Raw genomic sequence first — 22,739 nt, 5'->3', positions numbered from 1 at the left:
GATAAATAAAATTTCTCTCTAGGGATGTTGCAATGCAAATTTGGGTGTTGACACTTGGAAGATTTTCTTTTATTAATAGATCTATCTTCATATGCTATAATTTGGTAAATTTTTTGTAACAACCCTCTCTTACCAATCTTGTCTTAGAATAATGTAGTAACCCGATTACAACTAAACTTCCAAGTTTTACCAAGCAATTGGCATACCCCAAATATGTCATTTAACAAAAATAACCTCAGAGAGATTGTCTGGAAAATTTCATCAATCCAACTTAAACTCTCGTAACATTTACTGTCTGAAATCAGTGCTTTTTAATCTATGTTTCATGGGGCGTTGTAAAGTTTTAAAATAAATGACCATTAACTGTAGCATTAATGGAAAAGGCTGAAACCTAATTTTATCTTTGTGTCTCTGGGGAGTAATTTGATTAATTTTGGCATAGCTGTATATATTACTTTAGGAGAAGGAGAAATGACATTTTCTCTGTTTTTAAAGAAAATTTTAGTAGGTGTTTTACATTCAAAATGTAATTTTTTTTTCAGCAAAATTGTGTTCAGTGATCCTCCAAATTTTAACAAAACAGTGGAATATAAAATTCCCCTGGCAGTCAGGCTAATTTGATGGAATATATGTTTGTATCCTCAACATGGAAAGCCAGCCACTCAAAGGCATTTCTGTCCCAGATTTCTTTGTGCTTTCTATAGACACTTAGTAAATGTGTGAATTGATTTGGGGATTATCCAATATGAAGGCAGATAGTGGATTTGCCTGAAATGCCAAGAAGAATTATAATGAACAAAGTTCAGACATAAGCCACACAAGTCTTTAAAATGTTTAGAGAAGAATTCTGCCTAGGAAATTTTGCCTAGTTCCCTGTGCCTGTCCTGGTGGCGCTCTAAAATTCTGATCAAAATATAAAAGGATTATGCTCAAGATTTATATTTAAAGCATATTTAGCATACAGATATATATGTTGATGTTTAAGTATATACATTTGTATATAAATGTTGCCTTTATATCTATATATATATTTCAGCAATATATATGCACACACTATTCATATGAGCTCAAAATCGGAAGCTATTTAAATGCCTACTTAAGTAGAATGAATAAATAAATAGTGATATATTCAGACAGTGAAGTGCTATACAATAACGAGAATGAATGAGCTACAGCTAAACCCATCAGCATGGGTTACTCTCACAAACATCATGCTGATCAACGGAAGTCAGACAGAAAAGAATATTTACCGTATGGTTCCATTTATATAAAACACAAAAGTAGGAAAACAAATTCATGCTGTTAGAAGTCAGGAAAGTGGTTGCCTTGGGAGTTTGGACAGTTATTTGACCGAGGGACTTCTGGGTGCAGTAGTGTTCTAATTCTTGACCCTGGGTACACAGAATCAAGTTCATTTGGTAAAAATTCACAGAGCTGACATTTATGTGCATTTTTTTCCCCTGTATGTATGTTATACTTCAGTAAAATGTCAAAAAATTTACAAAGTATTATGGCTCTTAAATAATATAACACTACCTTAATTTTCATAGGTTTAGCTTTCATAAGAACATCAAATTTGTGGAAACAAAGGAAATAGGCAGAGACTCCCCCCCCCCCCCCCCCAGCATTTGTGACACACATCACACAAAAGGCACATTCTGGAGTCTTCTAGACATTTCTGTTTTGTGAAACTAAGTTAAAAGTTCACATGTTCTTTTTAAGGCAGACATTCTATAGAATTGCTTTATGTGACATAAAACTCATGAGGGATTGGGGCATAGTAGTATACTATTCAATATTTGGCAAAGACATATGCGCCATTACTTTTTATATTTTGAAATGAATGATTCTGGATATTTTGGACGTGCTCAATATTTTTAGCTTTACTGGTTGCTTTTAAAGTTAGGGATATTAGAGATGATCATACTAAGTCAAGTAAGCCAGACAAAGACAAATACCATATGATATCACTTACATGTGGAATCCAAAAAAATGATACAAGTGAACTTATTTACAAAACAAAAATAGACTCACAGACACAGACAACAAATTTATGGTTACCATAGGGAAGCAGGGGGAGGGGTAAATTAGGAGTTGGGGTTAAAATATATACACCACTATATATAAAATAGATAACCAACAAAGACCTACTGTATAGCACAGGAAACTATATTCAATATCTTGTAATAACCTATAATGGAAGAGAATGTGAAAAGGAACTGAATCACTTTGCTGTAACCTGAATACTATAAGTCAACTATATTTCAATAAAAATTAAAAAAACAAATTTAGAGATATTAATAAAGTTCCTATTCAAATAGCTTCAGATTTAATGAGACTATTTCATTAAATTTCATATGTAAATTTTTAAAAGCTAAGAATTTCTAGCTTATCCTTATTTTATATTGAAGCATAGTTGATTTACATTATCATATTAGTTTCAGGTAGACAGCATAGGGATTCAGTGTTTTTATAGATTATACTCCACTAAAGTTACTACAAAATAGTGGCTATAATTCCAGGTGCTATACAATATATACTTGTTGTTTATTTTATATATAGTAGTTGGTATCTCTCTTAATCTCCTACACTAACTCCCCTAAACCAATGGTAACCACTAGTTTGTTTTCTATATCTATGAGCCTTTTTCTGTTTTATGATACATATCCATTTGCTTTATTTTTTAGATTCCTCAACTAAATTATATCATAAAGGATTTGCCTTTCTCTGTCTGACTTACTTCATCAAGCATAATATTCTTTAGGTCCATCATGTTCCTGCTAATGGCAGAATTTCATTATTTATGGCTGAGTAATATTCCATTGTATGAATATACCACCTCTTCTTCGTACATTCATCTACTTCCACATATTAGCTATTGTAAATAATGCTGCTATGAACAATGGGGTTGCATGTATCTTTTCAAATTAGTATTTTAATTTTTTCCTAGGTATATACCCAAGAATGCATCATTTGATATTTCTATTTTTAGTTTTTTGAGGAACTTTCACACCACTTTCCACAGTGGCTACACCAATTCACATTCCCACCAACAGTGTACAAGCATTCCCTTTCTTCCATATCCTTGCCAACATATGTTATTTGTCGACTTTTTGATGATAGCTATTCTGACAGGTGTGGGGTGATATCTTATTATTATTTTGATTTGCAGTTTTCTATTAATTAGTCAAGTTTTTGTTTTATGTGCCTGTTAGCCACATGTATGCTGTCTTTGGAAAAATGTATATTCAGGTCTTTGGCCATGTTTTGATTGAGTTGTTTAATTTTCTTTGATATTGATTCTACAAACTGTTTATTTTGAATATTAAGCCCTGTTAGTCATATCATTTGCAATAATTTTGTCCTATTTTGTAGGTTGTCTTTTTGGTTTATTGATGGTTTCCTTTGCTATGTAAAAGCTTTTAAATTTATTTAGGTCTTATTTATTCATCTTTGCTTTTATTTCTTTTGCCTTATGAGACAGATCCAAAAACATATTGTTACAATTTTTGTTAAAGACTGTTCTATGTTCTCTTCTGGTAATTTTATGGTTTCTGGTCTTACATTTAGGTCTTTAATCCATTTTGAGTGTTTCTTTCTTTTTTGATTATGGTATAAGGAAATGTAGTCATCCAGTTCTCAGCACTACTTATTGAAGAGAGTGTCTTTTCTCCACTGTATATTCTTGCCCTTCTTTGTTGCAGATTAATTGACCATAGGTGCATGAGTTTGTTTCTAGTATCCCTATTCTGTTCCATTGATTAGTGATGTGGCTGTTTTTGTGCCAGGACCATATGTTTTGTTTACTGTAGGATTATATATAGTCTGTGTGATAGTTTGAACATTCTTTGGGATTGCCTTTCTTTGGGATTGGAAAGAAAACTGACCTTTTCCAGTCCTGTGGCCACTGCTGTGTCTTCCAAATTTGCTGGCATATTGAGTGCAGCACTTTCACAGCATCATCTTTTAGGATTTCAAATAGCTCAACTTGAATTCCATCACCTCCACTAGCTTTGTTTGTAGTGATGCTTCCTAAGGCCCACTTGGCTTCACATTCCAGGATGTCTGGCTCTAGGTGAGTGATCACACCATCGTGATTATCTGGGTCATGAAGATCTTCTTTGTACAGTTCTTCTGTGTATTCTTGCCACCTGTTCTTAATATTTTCTGCTTCTGTTAGGTCCATACAATTTCTGTCCTTTATTGTGCCCATCTTTGCATTAAATATTCCCTTGGTATCTCTAATTTTCTTGAAGAGATCTCTAGTCTTTCCCATTCTATTGTTTTCCTCTATTTCTTGGCATTGATTACTGAGGAAGGCTTCCCTGTCTCTCCTTGCTATTCTTTGGAACTCTGCATTCAAATGCTTAAAATTCTCCAAGTAATGCTCAAAATTCTCCAAGCCAGGCTTCAACAGTATGTGAACCGTGAACTTCCATATGTTCAAGCTGGATTTAGAAAAGGCAGAGGAACCAGAAATCAAATTGCCAACATCCACTGGATCATTTAAAAAGTTCACTTAAAATTCAACATTCAAGAAACTAAGATCATGGCATCTGCTCCCATCACTTCATGGCAAATAGATGGAGAAACAATGGAAATAGTGAGAGGCTTTATTTTTTTGGGCTCCAAAATCACTGCAGATGGTGATTGCAGCCATGAAATTAAAAGACGCTTGCTCCTTGGAAGAAAAGCTATGAGCAACCTAGACAGCATATTAAAAAGCAGAAATATTACTTTGCCAGCAAAGGTCCATCTAGTCAAAGCTATGGTTTTTCTAGTAGTCATGTATGGACGTGAGAGTTGTACTGCAAAGAAAGCTGAGTGCTGAAGAATTGATACTTTTAAACTGTGGTGTTGGAGAAAACTCTGCAAGGAGATCCAACCAGTCGATCCTAATGGAAATCAGTCCTGAATATTCATTGGAAGGACTGATGTTGAAGCTGAAACTCCAATACTTTGGGCACCTGATGCGAAGAACTGACTCATTTGAAAAGACCCTGATGCTGGGAAAGATTGAAGGTGGGAGGAGAAGGGGACAACAGAAGATGAGATGGTTGGATGGCATCACTGACTTGATGGATAAGAGTTTGAATAAATTCCGGGAGTTGGTGGACAGGGAGGCCTGGTGTGCTGCTGTCCATGGGTGGCAAAGAGTCAGACACGAATGAGCAACTGAACTGAACTGATAGTACAGTCTGCAGTTAGGAACGGTGATACTTCCAGTTTTGCTAAGATGGCTTTGGCAATTTGGGTTTTTGTGGTTCCATATAAATTTTAGAATTATTTGTTTAGTTCTGTGAAAAATGTCATGGGTATTTTGATAAGAATTACAGTAAATCTGGAGATTGTTTTGTGTAGTATGGCCATTTTAACAATATTAATTCTTCCAATACAGGAGCATGAAGTATCTTCACATTTCTTTGTGTCATCTTCAATTTCTTTCATCAGTGTTTTACAGTTTTCAGAGTATAGGTCTTTTACATGCTTGGTTAATTTTATTCCTAGGCATTTTATTTCTAGCTTCTTTTAAAATACAATTTGAGACATGTCCCCAAATGTCATTCATTATTCTTTCACATTCCCCGTTTAATTCCTATGCATTTGGTAAACTCCTGGGGAGGAAGGTCTAGAAATGCAACATTTAGTTTTATCAATAAAATCAGGTGTTCATATCCCACCTGGAACTGTGGGATAGCCATAGACACTCATGTTTCTGTCCATGCCTACAAATTGCCTAGCTTTTCCTGTAATAACTGGATGAGACATCAGTTTGGCAAAAAATGTTCCTCTGAGCAGATATATATGTCAAAGCAATCAGATCATCAAAGGACTTAACCTTTTCCTTTTCTTTCTTTCTTTTTTTTTTTTACAGTTTATTTACTTTTATTTTCTGGCTTCCTTCTGTCAGTTGATCTCACCAACATGACAATGAGTATAGAATACAAAAATCTGTTTACCAGATGTTCCAATGCAATCTGCAAGACTTACAACACAAATGCTATTCTGGAGAGCAATCTCTGTTGCGTATACATCCTTCCTTTGTAGTGTGTGACTTCTGTCCCAAATAAACAACTAAAGAAATATTGGATTTAATACAGGAAAGAAAGGGGGATGACTATTTTTGAACACAGTCTTTGAAAATTTATTTCTGTACTAGGGCTGACATCTGGATGACTATCAAGTTTGCCTTATGAGGCATATGGAAGAGAAGCAGTGTGGCAGCTTAGCTAACAGCATGGCCTCTGGGATCAGACTGGATCCTGATCCTGGCTCTGCAACTTGCTGACTGTGTGACCTTGGGAACATTCTTTAAACGCTGTGCCTCAGTTTCTTCATTTTCAGGCAATAGCAGTGCAATAAGTTTGCTGTGAGGATCCAGTGAGTTAGCTTGGTACAGAGTAAACACTAATTAAGCTTTAGGGGGCAGTATTCTCACACTATAAATTGGTATGGTGGTGCTGGTTTAGTTGCTCAGTCGTGTCCAACTCTGCGAACCGTGGACTGTGACCCACCAGACTCCTCTGTCCATGGGATTTTCCAGACAAGAATACTGGAGCAGGTTGCCATTTTCTTCTCCAGGGGATCTTCCCCGACCCAGGGGTCAAACCCACCTCTCTGGGATCGCAGGCAGCTTCTTTGCTGACTGGACCACCAGGGAAGCCCTATAAACTACACAGAGTGTATTTTCAGTGTATATTTTTCCTTCATCGATTTAGGAAATGCTTCTCAACCCAGTAGCCGGCAAGTTCTTTTTAAAATGTAAAATAGATCATATCACTCATCTGTTCATAATCTTCTAAAAGTTTCCTATCTCACTCACAGAAAGAGGCTAATGGTTTTATAAAGGTGTATAGGTAGGGTGACTAGGCTTCCTACTTTCCCCAGGACAGTCTTGGTTTACGTGTATTGTCCAGATGCACTTATTGATAGTGTCTCCTTTTACTCTCAAAGCATCTTGGTTTGGACAATAAATTAAATCGTCATCTATTGCTAGGCTCTATGTTATCCGCTTCCCCTACCCCAGTATTTCTGTGACATCTTGTGTTACTATTCTCTCCCTTCCAATCAACCACCATGGCTTCCTTGCTGCTCCATTAACCCTCTGGGCACATTCTTGCCCCAGGGCCTTTGCACTTGCCATTTCCACTGGCTGGATGCTCTTTCTTTAGATAGTGGCGTGGTTTGCTCCTTTAAGTTTTAGTTTTTATTCAATATCGCCTTCTCCTGAGTTCTTCTTTACCCATTCCTCCCCCTTCTTTTATTCCTCTTTCCTGTTTTGCTTTTCTCCCTAGCTGTTTTTTCACATACTTAGCTTGATCATTGTCTTGTTTTTCCACTAAAATGTAAACTCCTTGAAGACAAGGATTGTTTTTGTTCACTTCTATTTCCCCGATAACTGACATATAGGAGGAGCTCAATAAAATTTATGAATGAATAAATAAAGACTATTTAGAGAAAAGAGATCTGATGTAACTGAGTAACCAAATGGCCAACAGTTGCCCACCTCCATTACTTTCTAGTATAAAACTTGATCTAAAATTATGTTTAAGTGCTATAAGAAGCATGATTTGAGTAGCTTCTGCTGTCTATCCCATTTGCCAAGTAAGTCATGATGGCAAATGATGCTGATGAAACTTTTAGAGAAGTTTGAATTCTAAATTCTCTAAATTTTAGAGAAATTTAAATTTGCATGCTCACAAAAATAATACTAAATCTGAGGGCACACTTGATTTTTGCTTCTTGAGTTCAGGAACATGAAGACTTCAAACCTCCCAAATTTAAATAAACATTTTAGAGCATGTGGTTTTGTAAAAATTTTGATGTTCAAATTTGAAAATAAGGCTATCAAATATTAACACCGAATGAGACTTATGTTCAGTTCTATTACAGTTTAATATCAACTATTACCTTTATAATGTAGGAAAGTTTTTCCAAGAAAAACTAGACCTAGTTAAAAATAAAATGGTAGCTATAGAAAGCAATAATTCTAGCTCCCAAGAGATTATGGTAGATCCAGAAAACAGTTGTAGAATTTCTGGCTGTGTATCAAATTTATTTTGACAGAGTTTCTTAGAATATTCCTTATTTAACCACTCGAGCCTTCAAATCGACTTCAGAGACAGAAACTTCACACCCCATCCTCTTTCATTTTAGTTCATACACTCTATATACAAACTGTGTAAATTTTGTATGATAATAAAGAAATAACACTCCCATGCTAGCAAACTCATGGGACAAAGACACTAGAAATATTTCAGAATACCATAGCCAGGACATCTGCTTTTACTGCACAGAAGGATGGAATTACTGTAACACACAGTGTGTATGAGAAAATACTTTTCTCAAAAGTAAAGCATTTATGCATCACTATTTCAGTTTAGAATACAGCAACCTCTTCCGTGATCTGTCCTGTTTGATGCAGAAGTATCAGTCACAATGTTCTGTACATCCCAACACCTTCACAGTGAGAAGGGGACTGAAAGCATCTCTCAGCCCTGGGAACAATACTGCTGTTATGCATGGTTTCCATCCCCCCATTACTGAAACGGGAATAACTGTGCTGTGAGCCAAAGGCTGAGGGTTAGCTGAGTAACCTCACATGAGAATAATTACTTAACAGGACCATGAGAGAAAGCAGTGAGATTCCCAGACACAGGAAACGAAAAGTCAGAAAGGGAGGTAGAGTTGGAGAGTGTTCTGAAGCTTTTTCAGACAGCAACTTCCTTATAATAAACAGCAAATTGGGTAATAAATTTATCACTCTGTCATTTAATATGTACATGTATCCTTAGGTCAGCTAGTTAGCATAATGAACTTTTACAATCTTCCTGTGTCTCAGCCATGCCAGAAAATCAATCTGTTTCCTGTTCTCTAAAAAGCAAATAAAATCTTTGGTGATATGAATGTTCATTTTGATATTCCAAATCACTTGTAGGTTGAATATTTCAGTTGAAACCACAATTACAACTAGGCTGAAGGACTGTGTATTGCACAGAAATCTTGAAACGAGATTCTTTAATTGGTTACACTACTGAAGAGAGAGGAAATTAAACAATATAATGCCAGAACCATAGAAAAAGAACTCTTGACCTCTAAAGACAAAAGGAAAACAATCCTGTTATGTGGCATATATTTCTCTCCTGGATTTATGGACTTTGAGCTGTCCCTGATTTGCAGGAGAATAGTAGAGACTCAATAAATTCAAAAAGCAAGCCTGTCTTTAGATCTGGAATTGCATGGGAGAAAAACATTCTTATAGAGACAAATACAGCACATTTTTCTTATTTTGCTCATTCATCAAGTAGTTTTGAAACTGGGCACAGTGTTGGATGTGGAGAAACCGTGATAAATGAGAATGATGGCAGCGGGCCTCAGGGGACCTGCAGTCTAGGAGGGACAGACAGGCAAGGGGATTGACAGAGACAACGGAGCGTGTGTTTCATGCTCTTACAGGGCTAACAGAGAGTCATGGGAGCCCAGGAGGAAGGCCCTGACCCAGTCTAGGTCAGGCATGCTTGCCAGACAAAGAGACGCTGCAGCTGAGATCTGAAGAGTACAGTGGAATAAACCAAAGGAGGCACGAGGGGGGAGATTTCAGGTAGAAGGATCGTCTTGCTACTCTTGGTTAGCTGGATAAAGAGGAGTGGACTAGAAGCATGAGGAGATGAGGCCGAGTCAGAGACATTTAACAGGACGTGATGAGCTGGGGTATGGGGTGCCAACAAGGAGAGAGAAAGCTCAGTGAAGGGACACGTTTTCTTTCTGAAAATTTAGGGAATACCTAATTTTATGGTTATAGTGCTATTACTGGAATATATGAGAAAGGCCTGTTTTTACTTGCTTGATGATGAGTAAGAGGCAAACATCATGATTATATATGCAGCGGTGGGTAATTTGATCAGCTTGGGGGAGCAGTATGTGCCTTGTTTGTAAATGAAGACTCCCTCTGACAGATCAACATCATTGTCCTTACCATCATCAATATTTTAATTTGAAGGTCTCAGAAAAATCAGACTAGAAGTATGTTTTAGTGCTCATTTCAGCAGCACATATATTAAAACTGGAATGATACAAATGGCCCCTGGGCAAGGATGACATGCAAATTTGTGAAGTGTTCCTACATATTTTACTTACCTATGAAACAGAAAGAGACCCACAGACATAGAGGACAGACTTGTGGTTGCCAAGGGGGAGGCAGGGTTGGAGAGGAAGGATTGGGAGTTTGGGATGAGGAGATGCAAACTATTATCTATAGGAGGGATAAACAACAAGGTTCTACTGTATAGCAGAGGGAACTCCATTCAATATCCTGTGAAAAACCCTCATGGAAAAGAATATGAAAAGGGATATATCTGCATGACTGAATCACTTTGCTGTATAGCAGAAATTAACACAACCTTGTAAATCAACTCTACTTCAGTGGGAAAAAAAAGAAGTTAATTTTAGTCGCATCATTTTGATATGGTTTTGTTAAATTGTATTAAAAAGCACTTATTGAACAGGTTCTATGTTTGAGGCACATGATTTATATGCTGTGGCAATTTGTTTCCAACACAGATATTGCCCTGGTGATTTGATGCGTCTGGAAACAACTTTTGTATGGCTGCCCAAACAAGATGGATTCCAGTTGCACAAGATGTCAAAGTCTGTGTGAATATGGAGATAAACTGTCTTTGTGTGCATGTCTCTGCTTTCCACATCGCTCAGATCCTCTGCCAGAGCAACATATTGGGAATCTTGGCTTTTTGTTGCAAAATATCCTTGATAATTTCATACAGAAATTGTATTTGTTTATTTTTCATTGTTGTCCTCAGGAAGAGGTGGTTGCTTGGAGTGGATTCAATTAGTCAACAACTATTTACTAGATGTGTCACTGGCTGCTTAGCTTGTTCTCAGAGATCTGCTTTACCCTACCCACTAAGTGGAGACGTTACTCACCTACAGTATTGTCTATGATGTCACTGGTTCCAGCTCCCCCCTCTGATGACATTTCCATGCCATGTCACTGGACTCAACTGCTTCCCTCTTTCCACGGCTGCCATCCTCATCCTCTCCATTCTGCTTCCTTCCTATGTATGTTTCCCCACATGCCTGTTTCTACTTAAGAGGCTGAGGTGCAATGGCTTATGGGCATACCTGTGTGTACCTCTGAGTTACTGTTATCCTGAAAGCACATGGCATCATTGACTCGATGGACATGAGTTTGAGCAAGCTCCAGGAGTTGGTGATGGATCGGGAAACCTGGTGTGCTGCAGTCCATGGGGTCACAAATAGTCGGACATGACTGAGCAACCGAACTGAACTGAACTGAAAGCACATGATACCAAGCTTTGGTCCACCCATGCACCAATATCACTTTTAGGGTTGCCACTCTATTCAAGTTTAAAACCTATCTCCCTAAAGTTTACATAAATGAGTCATTAAAAAAATATATATAATTATTAAATTCTATACTTCTAATCTATATTGTTGTTGAGTCATTAGGGGGTATTTTTGGATTCAAAACACAGATAATGATGTTTTGTCATTGTAATGAATGTAAATATTTTATATACAGATTGATCTATTTTGCTAAGTTTTTGTCTTCCTTGAAAATTTAGCATATCAGATAGTATAATTCTTGATAGATTGAATCCATCATCAGTTTGGTTATAAGTGTGACTATTTCAAAGTGTCTACTAACTCCTTTTCTCTTCTCTCTCCTATTTTTGTCAGTCTTCTCATGAAGCTAATGATATATATATATATTTTTGTACAATTCAAAATTAGAGTAATCCCTTGATAAGTAATAGCATTTCTTCAACATTGCCATTTGAAAGTCAACAGGGTAATTGGCATTTATTTGCATCCTTTGGTTCCTTCTACTTTATAGTTTATTGTCTCAGACTGTCTGACTTTTATTACCAGGTAGTGTGTGCGTGTGTGTGTGTGTGTGTGTACTCACACAAGTATAACCAAGGCCAGAGGAATTTCTCTTTACTTTTTAGGTTATTTCTTCTCCATGCAATGTATATAACTTAAGACCTAGTTCATGTTTAAATTCAGGATTTGTACATGCTTCAGCAGAGGCAATTCAGTGACTATATCCAGCCTCAGGGCAGAGAATGTTACTTAGGGGGAGTGACGGCATTGGACGAGAGCTGCACATGCGTGTTAGGAAGAAGCAGGAGCTCTTGGGGGTGTCTGAGCAGAGCAGCACGTGATAAGTGCAAGCAAGGTTCATTGCAGACTGGAGGAAGAAATCCTGACACAACAGACATCAACAAGGAAACCTGGAAATTCAGATGCATAGGGCATGCCTCTTCCATGCCCACAGAGGATCCCAAGCCACCCAACACTAGCTGCATGGGATGATGATCGACCAGAAAGAGCCTAGTTGTCTGAGACTGGCTGCACTGCTCTTCCGTTGTGCTTTCCAGCACATAAATACATGAAGCAGCTTCAGTACAACCTCTTTTAAAGTGAAAGAAAGATAACAAAATGTGAATAGAAAGAGAAATTAAGGAAACAATACCATTCACCATTGTAACAAAAAGAATAAAATACTTAGGAGTATATCTACCTAAAGAAACAAAAGACCTATACATAGAAAACTAAAACACTGATGAAGAAATCAAAGAGGACACGAACAGATGGAGAAATATACCATGTTCATGGATTGGAAGAATCAATATTGTGAAAATGAGTATACTGCCCAAAGCAATCTATAGATTCAATGCAATCCCTATCAAGCTACCAACGGTATTCTTCACAGAACTAGAACAAATTATTTCACAATTTGTATGGAAATACAAAAAACCTTGAATAGCCAAAGCAATCTTGAGAAAGAAGAATGGAACTGGAGGAATCAACCTGCCTGACTTCAGGCTCTACTACAAAGCCACAGTCATCAAGACAGTATGGTACTGGCACAAAGACAGAAATATAGATCAATGGAACAGAATAGAAAGCCCAGAGATAAATCCACGTACCTATGGACACCTTATCTTCGACAAAGGAGGCAAGAATACACAATGGAAAAAAGACAACCTCTTTAACAAGTGGTGCTGGGAGAACTGGTCAACCACTTGTAAAAGAATGAAACTAGAACACTTTCTAACACCATACACAAAAATAAACTCAAAATGGATTAAAGATCTAAATGTAAGACCAGAAACTATAAAACTCCTAGAGGAGAACAGAGGCAAAACACTCTCTGACATAAATCACAGCAGGATCCTCTATGACCCACCTTCCAGAATATTGGAAATAAAAGCAAAACTAAACAAATGGGACCTAATGAAACTTAAAAGCTTTTGCACAACAAAGGAAACTATAAGCAAGGTGAAAAGACAGCCTTCAGAATGGGAGAAAATAATAGCAAATGAAGAAACAGACAAAGGATTATTCTCAAAAATATACAAGCAACTCCTGAAGCTCAATTCCAGAAAAATAAATGACCCAATCAAAAAATGGGCCAAAGATCTAAACAGACATTTCTCCAAAGTAGACATACAGATAGGTAACAAACACATGAAAAGATGTTCAACATCACTCATTATCAGAGAAATGCAAATCAAAACCTCAATGAGGTAACATTACACGCCAGTCAGGATGGCTGCTATCCAAAAGTCTACAAGCAATAAATGCTGGAGAGGGCGTGGAGAAAAGGGAACCCTCTTACACTGTTGGTGTAAGATTGCACTGTTGGTGGGATTGCAAACTAATACAGCCACTATGGAGAACAGTGTGGAGATTCCTTAAAAACCTGGAAATAGAACTGCCATATGACCCAGCAATCCCACTCCTGGGCATACACACTGAGGAAACCAGATCTGAAAGAGACACGTGTACTCCAATGTTCATCACAGCACTGTTTGTAATAGCCAGGACATGGAAGCAACCTAGATGCCCATCAGCAGATGAATGGATAAGGAAGCTGTGGTACATATACACTATGGAATATTACTTAGCCATTAAAAAGAATTCATTTGAATCAGTTCTAATGAGATGGATGAAACTGGAGCCCCTTATACAGAGTGAAGTAAGCCAGAAAGATAAAGACCAACACAGTATACTAATGCATATATATGGAATTTAAAAAGATGGTAATGATAACCCTATATGCAAAACAGAAAGAGAGACACAGATGTACAGAACAGACTTTTAGACTCTGTGGGAGAAGGCGAGGGTGGGATGTTCTGAGAGAACAGCATTGAAACAAGTATACTATCAAGGGTGAAACAGATCACCAGCCCAGGTTGGATGCATGAGGCAAGTGCTCAGGGTTGGTGCACTAGGAAGACCCAGAGGGATGGGATGGAGAGGGAGGTGGGAGGGGGGATCGGGATGGGGAACACATGTAAATCCATGGCTGATTTATGTCAATGTATGGCAAAACCCACTATAATATTGTAAAGTAATTAGCCTCCAACTAATAAAAACAAATGAAAAAAAAAAAAAAAGAAAGAACACTTTATCACGCACTCTCCTTTTTATTGTAATAGACTAATCAGCAAGTCTAGCTTGCCGCCTATACACTGCTTTCACTTATTCAGATTCTAACCCCACTCAATGCAATGTTTGCCCTCTGGAGACACCTTAGAACTGAGTCTAAAAAGCAACGGATGGAACTGCTAAACACAATGACCTGTGTGATTTGAAAAAGTATCTTTCTTTGAAGAACATGGCACATCCTTTCAACCATTCTTCTTTCAATCTAATTCTAATAGTAGGGGAGATAAAGAAGCTTCATGTATCCCTTTAATAGAATGTTCTTCAAGTCTATGCACTTTTCATTGGTACCTATACATAATGGTACAGTGAGATTGGATGGCTACTATTTTGCCCTGAAATGCAGAGATAGCTTGACATGGTCAGAGGAATCCATAGATCTGATGTGTGAGACTTCAAGGCATCAGACTCTCACAGCAGGAGCCAGTATGCTTAGAAGGAATTCTCTTGACTCTCAGGTAGAAGTCAGAGAAACAGGAGCATCTTATGGTTTCCTAACCTAGACAAGAAGACTGCCAGGAGGAAGAAGAAATAACTCTCGAATATTGTGAGACTTTTATGCTCCTTTCAGTGCTTTTCTCTTTTCCCCTGAAAGAAGACTGAAATGACTAAAGAGTAATTTTTTTTTTAACCCCAAAGGTTTACTTTCTAAAATAACCATTGGTTAAATGACTCATTACATGAGTTTTAGAAAAACAGGAATTATACAAAAGTACTACCACAACAAAGAAACACATCAAACCGTCCACATGGTTGGAAACGTCAGTATAAAGTAAGGGATTCCCAAGATGGAAGACTTATAAGGTCAAATAAGGAAGTGCTAGTTTTCGCACATTGCTGTGTGAATGTAAAACAAAGCTTTATTTGAATTTTCACCAAATTTGGAGATATTCCATGTGATCTGACTTAAAATGTTATTATGGAATAGAAATGAAGTTTAGTCTGGTGAATGGCAGGCAGCACCTCTAAGAGATAAGTCTCCTTCTCTGCAGATACTGATGTGCCAAAAAGCTGCTTCTGCACATGGTCAGATAGGGATTATTAATTCAGAGACAGTTCTGTTGTTTTCCTGAGCCATAATGGGTTGGTTAACTAACTGTATAAATATGAATAATCAATGTTTATTTAATATTCCACACCACGATTGTGAATAAGTCATGTCAACATTTTTTAATCTCTTACTAAAGAGATGTCTTGAGGAAGCTATATTGAGTACATATAATATTTCACAAAGAGAAAATAAAAAAACTTTTGAAAAGAAAAAAAATAAAGTTCTGTGGCATATGCTAAATATTTTAAATTATTTACACATTTGCCTCCTATTTACAATTTTGCCTCCTAATTTGGTTCTGAAATTCTGCTTTAAGTTCAAATAGAAAACACATGTGTTCATGCCCTTCTGTCGAAAGATGGTATGTGATTTTTAACTTTTTGTTGTCTAATTCCCCCAATTTGGCAAACAGTGTATTGGAATAATTGTGAGATGATTTATTTCCTTGTAATGTTCAAAGTTTTCATCAGTGTTTTCATCTTTGCTGTCAGACCACTGCTTTTTCTAGTAGGCTAGTGTCATTTCACCAAGGTTGGAGTCTATCTACTTAAAACCGAGAGGCTATTATTTCTCGTAAAACTAATCATGTCTATAACTGACAAAACTTTCCACTTCCAGTCATATTTCAGGATATTCTTGCTCAGAATAGTTTTGTTTCTACAGATAATACATAGAAGACAAAGAAAAAAAGAAGTCTGAGGAACGTGTTATCCCTGGGCTAGGAATAAAGACATTCCAAAACATCTGGCAAAGATCATGAAACTTCATTTGAATTTTAGCTCATTTGAATTCTTGCAGCAGTTTCCCCCTCACAACCACTAAACCAAATATGGAATGACTTATTCCTTTTGGCTGTAGTTGTTTTGGTACTAGTTCCGAGAGCAAGGTGATCACACCAACAATGGGCGAGTTATCATTTTCTCCAACCCAGGCACTAACTTGGGTCCTACCGCCTAGCTCTGGACAGTGGGTGCACACAGGCACACAGTGGGTGCTCCAAAAATGTAAGCTGAAACAAGGAAGGAGGCAGCAGTAAACTGATGCCTGTTTTAAATGGTTTTAGCAACACTGCTCAAAGTGGTCACCACTGGCTTGCCATCACGTGCACCCTGTTATCTCTAAGTCACCCAGATAACTGCAGAAGCCAGCATGACCTTTGACTTCAATCATCCAGGCAGTCAAAATAAAACAAGCCCTCTCATTTCAAGTCACACTGTGGATATCTGGCTCCCAGACAGCATCATGCTGAAAAGGTAACTAAAACTGAAGATATATTTATTTTAAATACTTCTTGGGCTCAGTAGGTCTCACCCCAGAAATGGAATCTCAAAAAAATCCACTGATCTTTTCCCATATTGCCCACCCACTCAGCCAGCTTAGGACTGGCATGAGAACCCCATTCATAGAAGACCATAACCTGGAAGAGTCATCCCTGAAATACTTTTTTGTTAATAAATAAGTCAGAAAATCAGTGTCCCGTTGAAGAAATAATAAAAATTATAAATGTCACCTGGTTTTAAGACAGCAGAAATGGCTCTCAGTAAAAACACAGACTGAAATTCCAAAGGACAGAAAGGTCTGTAGCACCTCTCTCAACTGTGGAACCAGAGCATGCATGCCAACCTGCAAACGCACGTGTGGTGATTTCCTACCTTAAATACATTGATAGGGAGATCAATGACCACATAGATAAGGTCTCCAAGGGCAAGGCTGGCTATCAGCGCGTTGGGGCCATTCCTCATGCACTTGTTCTGGTAAATGATCCTGAGCAGGGTTGCATTTCCCACCATTCCCACGATGAAAATAGTACATGATATCACAGTGTTAATGTATTTGAAAGCTGAAGTAATCTTAGTCTGTTGTGGGCAATAGTTGTGCATTGAGCCATTGCTGGGGAGGGCCAAATTCGTGGGTTGATGAGTGGTAACCACGAAGCTGAGTTCTGTCCCACGGAAAGCGGTGACACTGTCCACGTGGATGCTTAGGTTTGTGCTGTAGCTTTCAGGGTTATCACTGATGACACCTCCAACCAGCGCCACCCAGAAGGACACCCTGAGCCAAAAGGTTTCCATCTTGATGCAAATTTCAGGAAATGTCACTTAATCTGTTGATTTGACACTTTTTTTTTTTTTCTTTCTCCACCTGGAAAAAGAAAAGAGAAAAAATGATTTTGGTTACAAATCCAGCTGCCAGTAAGATTGCAGTCAATGATAATTTACTGCTTCAATTAAAAAGCAGGATTTATTTGGTAAGTAGATAAGATAACATCTGTGTCAGGTTACCCCATGGCAGAACGAAAGCAGACAAGATCAAAGCTCTCTATTAGGGCAAGTTATATCTCTGTATCTCTGCCTCTGCCTCTGCCTCTCTCACCTCTCTCCATAGCTATACCTACATCTGGGGCTTCCTGGGTGGCTCAGTGGTAAAGAATCCACCTGCAATACAGAAGACGCAGGAGATGCCTCAGGTTCAGTCCCTGAGTTGGGAAGATCCCCTGGAGGAGGCATGGCAACCCACTCTAGTATTCTTGCCTGGGAAGTCCCACGGACAGAGGAGCCTGGCGGGCTACAGTCCATAGGGTCGCACAGAGTCAGATATGACTGAAGCAACTGAACGCGCATGCACACATCTACATCTAGATTATAATATGAATGAAGACTTGACAGTTTGTCCTTTAAGTAGTATAGAAGAAGTTACTTTCTCTTCTTCCTTACACTTAGGCTGATAGCCTGAATTACAGAAAATCTTCAAGAGTTGAGATAACAATATTTTATTTACTAATGGAAAAGACATTACATACTGAGTGAAAGTCATATAGTAGTAAGGCATAAAATCACCAAATTCTATAATTAACAATCTAATATTTCAACATGTGTGCTGTTTTCCATGTGGTAGAACATAGAAATAAAATGCAGCTCAGGAAGCTATTAAGTATTATGAGACGTTCATTGAAAATCAGAACTGTGATTAAACCATCAATACATTTAACAACTTAGTCAATTAAAAATAAGATAGTTGATAAAGACAGAATATCTATTTTATTAAAAACCTGTACAATCTACATCTTTTTTTGGGGGGTGGGCATTGCACTCACGTGGGATCTTAGTTCCCTGATCAGGGATTGAATACACACCCCCTGCTTTGGAAGCATGGAGTCTTAATTACAGGAAGTCTTAACCACAGGTCTTAACCTTCAGGGAAGTCCAATCTACATCCTCTAACAGGAGTTTTTTTGGTCTTCCATTTGTCAGAAATTACTATAAGGATATTTGTCAATGAGTAGAACTATGAGTAATGGACTTTCCCAACCCAGGTGTACTATTTGATTTTCCAAATACCCTTTATATATTCTTTAAACATCCTTCATAGCTATATTGATTCTGACCAGCCATTCACCACGTTGAGCACTTTACACATGTGATGTCATCTCATCCATACAATGACCATGAGAACCATATATCTGTTTCCATTATAAACACAGGGAAACAGGCTCAGGAAGGTCAAGTAGCTCGTCAAGGCCATAGCTGATGTGGCCCTTCTATGACACCAAGGCAGGTGAGTCTGACTTTGAGTCTGAGCTCCTAACTGCTAGACTGTACACTCACTTAGCACTGAAAATGTTCAACAATGTTTCCAGCATTCTGAAGAAGCAACAGACATTGCAGGATGCTTAGATATGACTTCAAAAGACCATTTCATTGTTTTGTTTTAGTCACTCACAGAGGGCAAGTGGTCCTTCTTGTTCAGGAAGTCTAGATTTCTACTTCAATGCTTAAAGAAAAGATGCTGGGAAAATAAGGGAGGTTGGTGATTACACAACAAATATGGCTCTTCCCATTTTAATATTTTGGATATTTTCTGTTTTTGTGAATCTTTGATTTATGATATAGTGTGTGCATATGATGAACACACCCAGGTCACAATTTAAGTTTTAAGAATTGTGTCCTTTTGAGTCTATCCATGGTTGATATTAACCATTTTTAGGAGTTTGACAGTTACCTTGGTTATTAATAAAGATTAGGACTTAGTCAATATATGAAGAAATAAGATTTATTCAAGGTGTATAGAAGGTTTAAAGTAAATGTAAGGTGCAATACTGTATACTTCTGTCTTCCCCAGAGATTTTCTCCCCCAGGAATCTGAATTAATAAAAATATTTGGGACTTCCCTGGTAGTCCAGTGGTTAAGACACCGTGCTTTCACTGCAGGGAGCATGGGATCCATCCCTGGTCAGGAAACTAGGCCATGAGGCCAAAAAAAAAAAAAAAAAATTTACATACTATGGTAATCTATTGTACACCTATTTGTTATCTGACTTGAGCTTTACAACTCTAGGTAGGCAGGGAGAATATCATGAGGAAACAGCCTTGAAGAAGTTACATTTTTGTGACCAAGAAGTGGTAGGACAGGTATAACCCTTCACTCTAATTAATCATAGGACTTGACTCAGTCTGATTAAATGATTAAAATATCAATTTGTCTAAGCTAAGGGCATACTGGGCATACAGTTCTGCCTAGACAATTGTAAGTATTGGATTGGCCAAAAAGTTCATTTGGGTTTTTTGGTACCAGCTTATGGAAAAGCCCAAATGAACTTTTTGACCAAGTCAAATAGTATGCAGTTTTCTTATGTGTTTTTTTTTTCCCCTTTCTTCTTACAGTTTGGAGTATCTGACAAAATATTGATAGACCTATGAAATGCTGCTATTTCTGTTACACAGTGGTGATCAGGACTCCACTCCATACCACTCTAAGAATAAAGCATATTGTCATCCTCCTCTTCAGATCAGAGATGGAAAAAAGGAAATTCTTCAATATCTTGTGCTATTTAATGACTAATGCCTTCCAGTTTCCCAGTGGGAATGAATCTTAATAAGGAGTTTTCTTCAAAGTAAGAGACAGAAGGCCTTTCTCAGAAATGGAATGGCTCTTTGCCCATCACAGTCTGCTAGGAGGATATTTTGTGAACGGACCTGGCTAGATGGTTCACAGAAGTAGCACTACTGTTTGAACATCAGCACTTTGGTTCACTTGGTGAGCTGATTACCGCAGGAGTTGAGGAGTCTTATCAAAGCTGTGGGTTCTTATCAAAGGGTGAGCTGGCTACCATAAAAACCACTTGCCTCCCTCCTCCAACAGTGACACCACCATTTCTGAAGTCATCTCGCTCAGCCTTGTCTGTACACACATGGAGCTGCAGAACTAAGGTATATTTGGCAAAGGCATGTGACTGCCATATCATTGGATGAAAGACACAAAACCAAAGGGAAAAAAACCCTCTGAACTGCATGTTCCTCCAAGGATGAGTCTTAGCTCATCTCCATGGATCTAAGTCACACTGGCTTCAGATCATCACTCATCATCAGTCATAGCTCTAGCGAAGCCTCTCAGGTTCAGACCTGAAGGACCTGGTTTACAGATTCAGCATTCTTCATGTTTGGGGTCTAAGGATTTGCTGGAGTTCAAAAGCTATTATGAGGCAAGAGGACTCTATCCTGATGCTTAAACCTTTTCACATCTGGGGACTCAGGATCAAAGTTCACCAAATTAGCGATTTGGAAATTCCAACCTTACCCACATGGCATGAGTTTAGAGCAGGTAATTTACATGAAATGATTGCCAAGGTATTTCTCAATTAGTTAACACAAAACGGAGGGTGGGGGCGAGGGAGCCATAAATAATCTATAAGAGGGGGAAAAAAAAAACAAAACCACAGATAAATTAGGAACTTTTAAATAAGTTCCGCCCCCCCGCCCCTCGCCCCCGACTTTGGTGGGTTTTGCTGAGTAAGAAATTAGTAACTCTTCTGACTGACGACGCCTGTCTTTAATAGGCCTCCCAGCACACCCGCCTCTGCCGCCAAGTACCCGGAATGCCATCAGGACGGCGTAAACAGAGGCTGATTATCTGGGAACGGCCCTTGTTTTCCGCACGTGAAGGGCAACAAGTGTCCCTTAAAGGAGGGCACAGAACAAAACGCCCAGACCTCCACGGGCGGGTTTCCAAAGTATCTGCCCTGGGGGTTCTCCAAACACATCTTTCCCAAACACATCTGCTCCTCACACCGGGTGCCCTTGGCACGTCCCGGGCGTGCGGTGGCAGCGGGCTGCGGGGCAAACTTCACAAGCCGGCTTTGGAGCCAGCGACACGGGCGTGATGGTCCACAAAGTTCTCGCACGCCTGGAAAAGGGAGACCCAGGTTTTCTTTTGACGAAAACTCCGCCGCCCGCCCGGGAAGGCTGAGGGGCTTTGGATCAGTTCCCCAAACCCCAAACTTTCCCGGGAGCGCCCCCGCCCAGGAAGGCGCCCGCGCAGCCACGCGCCCCCGCGGGCAGGTGATGCCAGCCCTGGTGCAGGAGGTACCGGCGCCGGGCGACAACGCCCGGAGGTCGCCTCTCCTCCCCACCCAGGGGCCCACCAGCGTCTCCCCCACCCGACTTGGGACCCCGAGAGGAAAGAGTTGCACCGACCGTGGAGCTCCGCGGGCTCAGACGGCTGCCCGGTCCGCGTGCGGCGCCCGGGCGAGTTGAAGCCGAGCCGGCGAGGGTGAATGGCGAGTGTCCCGGGATCCGGCGCGGCGGCGGCCCCGGCTGCACCGTTGCCTCAGCTTCGGAAAACTTCCTGGGCACGGCTTCTCTGGGGAGGTCCTCCCCAAGCCGCCAGGCTTCAGCCACCTGGGGGATGAAGCTTCTCCACCTCCTGTCCGCAATCGCCAGCCCAAAGGGCTGGCTGTGTGCGTGCGCGAGGGTTCGCAAGAAAAAGAAAACTCCGAAGGAACGCGCCTCGCTCCTGTCCTCGCCTTCTCCTCGCAAAGCTCCCAGATCTTCTACTCCATCTAGGGCGGCGAGAATGTCCCAGCCTTCCCGCCCTCCAGGGATGCAGCCACTATGAAGCACTAGGCGGCCGCCCCCTCCCAGGCCCTGACGGGCAGAGTCTTTTTAACTATTTCCTTCCTGAAATGAAAGTGGTGGTGGTGAGCGGGCGGTCGTCGAGGAGGAGGGTAGTTTAACAGACGAGACCGGGAACTAAGGAAGGCCTTGCTGAGAAACCTTTCCCTCCCCAGTGAGTGCAGGCAGATTTGATCTGGATGGAGCAACTGCAGAGTCAGGGGCCGGAACTAGCGGTTTCTGCTCTGCGTTCCCTGACCCTTTGCTGGGCTTCTAAGCTCCCTCTTAAGTTTATAGCAAGTTAA

The 22,739-nt window shown here is 39.4% G+C and overlaps 1 protein-coding gene and 1 pseudogene across 1 annotated transcript in view; one reads left to right on the top strand and one right to left on the bottom strand.

Moving 5' to 3' along the window:
• Positions 1 to 22,428, bottom strand: part of EDNRA (endothelin receptor type A) — a 74,564-nt gene extending 52,136 nt beyond the window's left edge. The window contains exons 1-2 of the mRNA XM_043902569.1: positions 22,018 to 22,428; positions 17,200 to 17,689 (exon numbers count right to left, since the gene is read on the bottom strand). Coding sequence (XP_043758504.1) covers positions 17,200 to 17,619 — 420 coding nt within the window. The 5' untranslated portion in view covers positions 17,620 to 17,689; positions 22,018 to 22,428. The remainder of the gene's footprint in view (positions 1 to 17,199; positions 17,690 to 22,017) is intronic.
• On the top strand, positions 10,034 to 10,129 carry LOC122695842 (annotated as a pseudogene).
• Positions 22,429 to 22,739: the final 311 nt, after the last annotated feature.

Source organism: Cervus elaphus, chromosome 5, assembly GCF_910594005.1.
Source record: "Cervus elaphus chromosome 5, mCerEla1.1, whole genome shotgun sequence".
In the NCBI taxonomy this organism is placed as follows: Eukaryota; Metazoa; Chordata; class Mammalia; order Artiodactyla; family Cervidae; genus Cervus; species Cervus elaphus.
Note: the sequence above shows the minus strand (reverse complement) of the source record. Positions and strands in the feature narration are given on the sequence as shown.